This window comes from Pangasianodon hypophthalmus, chromosome 30 (assembly GCF_027358585.1).
Source record: "Pangasianodon hypophthalmus isolate fPanHyp1 chromosome 30, fPanHyp1.pri, whole genome shotgun sequence".
NCBI lineage: Eukaryota > Metazoa > Chordata > Actinopteri > Siluriformes > Pangasiidae > Pangasianodon > Pangasianodon hypophthalmus.
The window spans coordinates 3,615,275-3,623,180 of record NC_069739.1 but is presented as its reverse complement, the minus strand read 5'-3'; the positions used below and the strand labels follow the sequence as shown (position 1 = coordinate 3,623,180).

The window sequence follows — 7,906 nt, the reverse complement described above, 5'->3', positions numbered from 1 at the left end:
GAGGATATGAAGAGAAATAACGTGAGCTGTAACATTTCACACTCCACACACACACACACACACACACACAAACACACACACGTTTATCTTTCTTAAACGTTATTATGTTATTAGTCTTAGACGATGTGGAGCAGCTACACGTTACAGCTGGAAGTAACACACCTTCTGACCAATCAGATTCGAGAATTCAGCATCGCTGTGTAATAAAAACTGTTAGCTGTAACTTTACACACACACTTTACACACACACACACACACACGTGTTCTAGAGAACATCAGTCATTATATTTCGTAATAATTTGTATATAAACACGCCGCGAGAATGTCGCTGTTCAGTGCAGCTCTTCTAACGTACTCTACTCAGTTCTATTCATATTCTATTCTGCGCTACGTTAATCTGTTCTAGTTTATTCTCTTTACCGCATTCGGTTTTATTCGATTCAACTCTATTCTGTTGTGACGTATTACTTTCTACTCTATTCCTTTCTACTCTATTCCTTTCTACTCTATTCCTTTCTACTCTATTCCTTTCTACTCTATTACGCTGAAATCTATTCTATTCATATTCTATTCTGCACCACTTTAGTCTGCACTATTTTAAATCTGCTTTATTCTGTTCTACTGTACTTTATTCTCTATTATTTTCTATTGTACTTCATTCTGTGCTATTGTATTTTATTCTCTATTCTATAATATTATTCTACTCTATTCTATTTAACTCTATTCTGTTGTACCCTATTCTACTCTGCTCTAGTTTATTTTCTATTCTTTTCTATTTAATTTTATTCTACTCTATTCTTTTGTACACCATTTTATTCTTTTGAACTCACTTCTGCTCTACTTTATTCTACTCTATTCTATTTAACTCTATACTGTTGTACCCTATTCTATTCTACTTTAGTTTATTTTCTATTCTATTCTATTGTACTTTATTCTATAATATTATTCTACTCTATTCTATTTAACTCTATTCTTCTGTACCCTATTGTACTTTAATTTATTTTCTATTCTTTTCTATTGTACTTTATTCTCTATTCTATTCTTTTCTATTGTATTTTATTCTACTCTTTTCTTTTGTACACCATTTTATTCTTTTGAACTCACTTCTGCTCTACTTTATTTTCTATTCTTTTCTATTTAACTCTATTCTGTTGTACCCTATTCTATTCTACTTTAGTTTATTTTCTATTCTTTTCTATTGTACTTTATTCTACTCTATTCTTTTGTACTCACTTCTGCTCTAGTTTATTTTCTATTCTTTTCTATTGTATTTTATTCTACTCTATTCTTTTGTACACCATTTTATTCTTTTTAACTCACTTCTGCTCTACTTTATTCTACTCTATTCTATTTAACTCTATACTGTTGTACCCTATTCTACTCTACTTTATTCCATTCACCTCTACTTTAGTCTACTCTAGTTTATTTTCTTTTCTATTGTATTTTATTCTACTCTATTCTTTTGTACACCATTTTATTCTTTTTAACTCACTTCTGCTCTACTTTATTCTACTCTATTCTATTTAACTCTATACTGTTGTACCCTATTCTACTCTACTTTATTCCATTCACCTCTACTTTAGTCTACTCTAGTTTATTTTCTTTTCTATTGTATTTTATTCTACTCTTTTCTATTGTACTTTATTCTCTACTCTATTCTTTTGTACTCACTTCTGCTCTAGTTTATTTTCTACTCTTTTCTATTGTACTTTATTCTATTCTTTTCTATTGTACTTTATTCTCTACTCTATTCTTTTGTACTCACTTTTGCTCTAGTTTATTTTCTATTCTTTTCTATTGTACTTTATTCTTTATTCTATTCTTTTCTATTGTACTTTATTCTTTATTCTATTCTTTTCTATTGTACTTTATTCTGTTCTTTTCAATTGTATTTTATTCTACTCTATTCTTTTGTACGCCATTTTATTCTTTTGTACTCACTTCTGCTCTACTTTATTCTACTCTATTCTATTTAACTCTATTCTGTTGTACCCTATTTTATTCTACTTTATTCCATTCACCTCTACTTTAGTCTACTCTAGTTTATTTTCTATTCTACTCTTTTCTATTGTACTTTATTCTTTTCTTTTCTACTGTACTGTATTCTCTACTCTATTCTTTTGTACTCACTTCTGCTCTACTTTATTCTACTCTATTCTATTTAACTCTATTCTGTTGTACCCTATTCTACTCTACTTTATTCCATTGTACTCTACTTTAGTCTACTCTAGTTTATTTTCTATTCTATTGTATTTTATTCTACTCTATTCTTTTGTACTCACTTCTGCTCTAGTTTATTTTCTATTCTTTTCTATTGTACTTTATTCTCTACTCTATTCTTTTGTACTCACTTTTGCTCTAGTTTATTTTCTATTCTTTTCTATTGTACTTTATTCTTTATTCTATTCTTTTCTATTGTACTTTATTCTACTCTATTCTTTTGTACACCATTTTATTCTTTTGAACTCAGTTCTGCTCTACTTTATTCTACTCCATTCTATTTAACTCTATACTGTTGTACTCTATACTATTCTACTTTATTCCATTGTACTCTACTCTAGTTTATTTTCTATTCTATTATGTTCTGTTGTACTTTATTCTTTTCTTTTCTATTGTACTGTATTCTCTACTCCATTCTTTTGTACTCACTTCTGCTCTACTTTATTCTACTCTATTCTATTTAACTCTATACTGTTGTACCCTATTCTACTTTATTCCATTGTACTCTACTCTAGTTTATTTTCTATTCTACTCTTTTCTATTGTACTTTATTCTTTTCTTTTCTATTGTACTGTATTCTCTACTCTATTCTTTTGTACTCACTTCTGCTCTACTTTATTCTACTCTATTCTATTCTACTTTATTCCATTCACCTCTACTTTAGTCTACTCTAGTTTATTTTCTATTCTGTTCTTTTCTATACCATTTCATTCTACTGTACTCAATTCTGCTCGACTTTATTCCACTCTACTCGCCTTTGGTCTATTTTAATTTTCCTCTAATACTGTATTTTATTCTGTTATACTTTATTCCATACTACCTTTTTCTATTCTACTCTACTTTATTCCTTTCTTATTTATTCTCTTCTCTTTGGCTCTGCTCTACACTGTTCGATTCTATTTCATGTACATATAATTCTCAGCAGTACAAAATGTACCTGTACCTGTTCTAGCAGCAGGCTGGTATCTGGAAGTGTCACACTGTCTGTTTTTCATGCGACTCTCATCTACTGAACAGAATTATGGGATTGCCTTCTCTAAGAAGGACGCATGCAATGCTCCAGCAAATTTGTCCTTCAGAGCTGTCCTTATTCTGCTTTCCGAAAAGTCACAGGAGTGCAAACGGTGCTCGGAAACGCTGCCTAGCCGTGCTGCTAACCAAAGCACAATAACACACGAGGGTAATTTATGAAGAGTCCACAATTATTTTGCCTTTAAATGTATATATTTTAGAAGGAAAAAAGACTGCTCTGTGGTCAGATTAATTAAGTGGCTCTTTTTAAACACTATGAGACTCACTATGAGAAAAAATTTAAAACAGCAAACATGTATAAACAGTTTGTGATTTAACACAAATGAGCTCATTTCTAATCACAACTGATTATATATTTAATTAATTGAGGAAGTTGTGAGGAAATTGTGATTACGATTGAAATTTGATTAATTGTGCAGCCCTAAACTACAGTAACAACAGTGTGCATGTTGCCCATTTAAACAATTTAATAATAACTAATAACTAATTGGATAATTTGATAATAATATATTTAAATAATATCAATAAATTTATACATATTTAAATGGTTTACATATGTATTAATTATAATAAATAGTTCCATAGTTGAGTAATAAATTACATAATTGAATAATAAATTAATGATTAATTTTTTTTTAAATAAATAGAAACAGAAATATGAACCCAACTGCACAAGTCAGCAAACTATGAATAAAAAAAATTAAATAAAAAGTGCATTTCTCTGACCTGAGATCAGTTTCTGCTTCAGAAACACACCGAAACAAGGAGACTGTGTCCAGTAGAGATCAGAACCGGACGCTTATTCAGCTCTTCCTCTCTCTCTCTCTCTCTCTGCGCTGAGGATTTTGTGAGGATGCGGTTATAAAGGTCAGAGCTCAGTTTCTCCTTACCTGCGCAGGTGTGTGTGTGTGTGTGTGTGTGTGTGTGTGTGTCAAGGGCCTGCTTTATATCCCAGGTGAGCGGCGGGTAATTGGTAAGTACCTGACATTTGGTCGGGCAAATTATGGGTTTTTAGAGTCCATCAGGGAAATGATGCTTAAACTAATAAGTGTGTGTGTGTAATTCTGTGGCCTCAACTCAACTCCAAAAGCACTCCAGTGGCCATAAACAGGAAATTAAACTCGGCCCCGAGCGCTGCGCAGGAGGACTGCGGGTAAAGACGCATGGTTAATACAGCCCCATTTATCGCGTTCAGAATCATCTGTGATCGTTTACTTATTTGTAGAAAAAGTAAGGAATTATAAGTAACAGGAATTAGCTAGGTGTGGTCATGTGGGTCGGAGATAACACGCTCACACGCTCAGAGATCACACGCTCAGAGCCTCGGCCTATCTGGACATGGTTAATATGTAGTGCTTATGGGCGTCTAGGTTTAAAACCAGTTTAAAGTTCAGCCTGGTGCTAAATGGTGCCTTTCTGTGAACACGAGACAAATTAAACTCCCTACCAGCTAATTAAACAAGCTATTACTGTTGAGCACCGTGCTGTTGAATTCTGGATTCTGATTGGCCAGAAGGTGCTGCGCTCGTGAATGTGCTTGGTCTAATGTTATTCAAAGGTTTCTATAGGAACAGCTCGTCCACAAGGACTCGTTCACAATCGTTGATGTGGCGAAGTTTTCCGTAAAGAGACGTTTATGTAATGTTTATGGGGAAGGAGTCTCCAGTGTCAGCGCTTTGTAACAGGTAAAGGTAAAGATTTTGCATTGTTCTCAATAACAGGATAAGCTGCTATAACGTAAGTGATAACTTGTTTCATGGACGTTCCACATCATTTACAGTAACTATGTGGATAAGCGGATTAAAAGTGTCTTTTTTTAGTCATTAAAAATTGTAGTCATTGCCAAGTTTCTGTGGCGTGAGTGGAGGAACGCACTTCCAGGTGGAAACAGTAATACCGCTTCATCACACCACACCTTGAGTCGTTGATTATTTTCCTATAACAACACTTTTAAATAATTTCCCCCGTTTACTGACATGGAATAGTTTAAAACTTGAATGACTGATGACGAGTGCTCAGGTAGGGAATAAATAGGGAATAAATAAACAAGTTTAACACACATATGGACTACAGAATAAAGATGTGTAAGAGTGCTGATTTAGGTGCAAACGTTCAAATATTGAAAATTTGTAATGTTATGTTAGCTAGCAAGTTTCCCCAATCACACAACCGCTACCAGTAAAGGCACCTGTTTCCTCCTGATTTGGCCACCTTCCAATTCCCCACCCACCAGCCGACTCTCGGCTATCACACGACCGCTAACAACCGGGGAGGCTGAAGGCTAACATGCGCTTCCTCTGAGAAACGTAAAGCCAGCCAGCAGCATCTTTTCAAACTGCTGGGTTTGAAGACACTCGTAGGAAAGTGCTATCTGCCCTCTTCCTCATACGTGAGCTCACAGATTCCCACGACTGGCTAGCGTCGCTGTGATCGACAGGGCAGAAAGAGTATGCCCCTCCCACCCAGAAAGCACAGCCCGATTAAGTTTAACTGACGCTTTTATCCAAAGGAACTGAAATGAGATACATTTAAACAGGCTTTAAGGGTTTAAGGACCGTCCTCAAACCTGGGATTTGAACTTACAACCTTCCCATCGCCTTTTCCAACCCAAAGCCTAAAGCACTGAACCACCACGACCTTGTCAGGGTTTCGGAAAAAAAAGAATTCCCCCACAAACTTAATTATCTGCACGATTGAACTCAATAGTGGAAGGGTTAATATTTAACAGCGTAGGTGTTCATTTTCTGTGGTTTATGCTGCGTAGCCTGAAACGTGTCCACTATTTGGGCAAAAAGCCTCGTATCAATAATTCACACTTCCTGTATCGTTAAGTCTTTTCAGGACAAACCACATCGTCCCTCATTCGTCCTTCTCCACCTCAAACGTCTCCAACTCGGGTTCATTCCAGCATCCTGCAGTGGTGTGTGTGTGTCTGCGCCAAAACTTACACACATCAACACACACGCACACTCACCGTTTTCCTCGCCGCTGCGTCACAGTCCACGTCTGACGTTTTGAATTCCGGGGTCAGAGCGGCGGCGTTGGACGGCATCATCGAAACCAAACCCGACTATTTGCGATGCATTTAGAAATGAACGCGAATGAGAAAGAAAGTTATTCTGGGGCGATGTTGCTGATCCACCTTCCGTCCTTCAGATCCTCCTTCTCCCTACCGAAGAAAAGAAAATACGTCTGTCATTGAAGAGCCAATTGTTATTCGAAAATTGGCAAGAAAAAATAAACGTACAGCAAAAAGTAGTTCCTTTTTACTCTAAATGTAGCCGATTGGCACCGGAAACGCGGTTAATATACCAATTTAGCTCCATACAGTCTGTCAGATAATCATCTCAAAAGATATCATTGCATAAAACATCATAATAAGTCTGTATTTAAATTGAATAGACGAATTAAATCAGAACTATATTATCACTTTCACGTATAACTCCGCCTTCAAACTTTAGGCCACGCCTCTGAACATTTTGTCTATTATTTATTTATTTATTTTTTTTTTTAGATAAAAGTGTAGTGTATCAGAAACCATCAACAAGTCTGTCTGAGACACTGAACAACTCCACACTGGCAAACTGATGTGAAACAAGTGTGTGACGATTTAGACATGCAGTTTGTACAACGCTAAACTGGAGACTATAAGCGTCCATGAGTTTTTAGCTACGTTAACATAATACACTGAAGCAAACTTAAGACACCAAACATGCGACGAAGCAATGAGGGATCGTTAATTTGCTATGTACGTGTGTGACACAGAGCTTTTGTGTCAGCGACGAAAGTGAAATTTGAATTGAGATTCTTTGCAAATTAGGTAGTAGACCAAAAGTTTGGCTCAAATGATTATGGTCCATTATGTTTTTTTTGTTTTTGTTCGTTTTTTTTTTTTTAAAAAAGTGGAGGAAAAACTTACAATTGTGGGGGTTGCATCTTATCCTGTCATATATGACCTCTCATTAAACGTGTATACGGACATTACGAAGAAAAATGTAGCTCGGAAGGAAGTAGCATAGATTGTTGTTGCATCTGGTGAGTGTTTGTAGCTAGTAGTTAGCTTGCTTTGCTAATCTAATATTGCAACAAAGCTAGTACGAAGCCGAGAACGTAGAGTGTAAATCAAACAACCGATTTTCACACTGATCAGTGCATTATTTAATTTAGTTAGCTTTAGAAACATTTGCATTTTTTATTTTATTTTTTTTTACTACTGTTTCTCTTTAGAACAGGCCACGCCCACATGCAACAAAAGTAACAGTCAGAGACAAACTACAAGCGACAGAGTGACTTGTTGCGTTATTGTGTTAATGCTGAGTGAGTGGGACATTGTGTGAATTTTATTTTTGGCCAAACGATTCTTTTAAGTGAATCAAATTTGGCAAATCAAATCAAATTTGATTCTTTTGAATCACAACTCAGTGGAAATGTTGTGAGTCAAGCTCAAGAGACACGGGCACACAGCTTTATTTTATCAAGATGTTCGTTTTATTGTGCACACGCTTCGATCGATTCCAAGGGGTCGTTTAAAACGAATGAATCTTTCGCTAGTCGCTCATCGCCGTTTAATATGTCTTAAATGTGTCCTCGAGCAGCTGTGATACGGACACAAAATGAGGTAAAACGATGTGGGCTTTTCCACAGAGGCTTTTCA

At 35.4% G+C, this 7,906-nt stretch overlaps 1 protein-coding gene across 5 annotated transcripts in view; it reads right to left on the bottom strand.

The window, feature by feature from the left end:
• The window catches only part of dnmt3aa (DNA (cytosine-5-)-methyltransferase 3 alpha a), an 83,770-nt gene that overhangs the window by 60,893 nt on the left and 14,971 nt on the right, over positions 1–7,906 (bottom strand). For all 5 annotated transcript variants that reach the window (XM_053231771.1, XM_053231773.1, XM_053231772.1 and 2 more), the window contains one exon: positions 6,227–6,421. In XM_053231771.1, coding sequence (XP_053087746.1) covers positions 6,227–6,307 — 81 coding nt within the window. In that variant the 5' untranslated portion in view covers positions 6,308–6,421. The remainder of the gene's footprint in view (positions 1–6,226; positions 6,422–7,906) is intronic.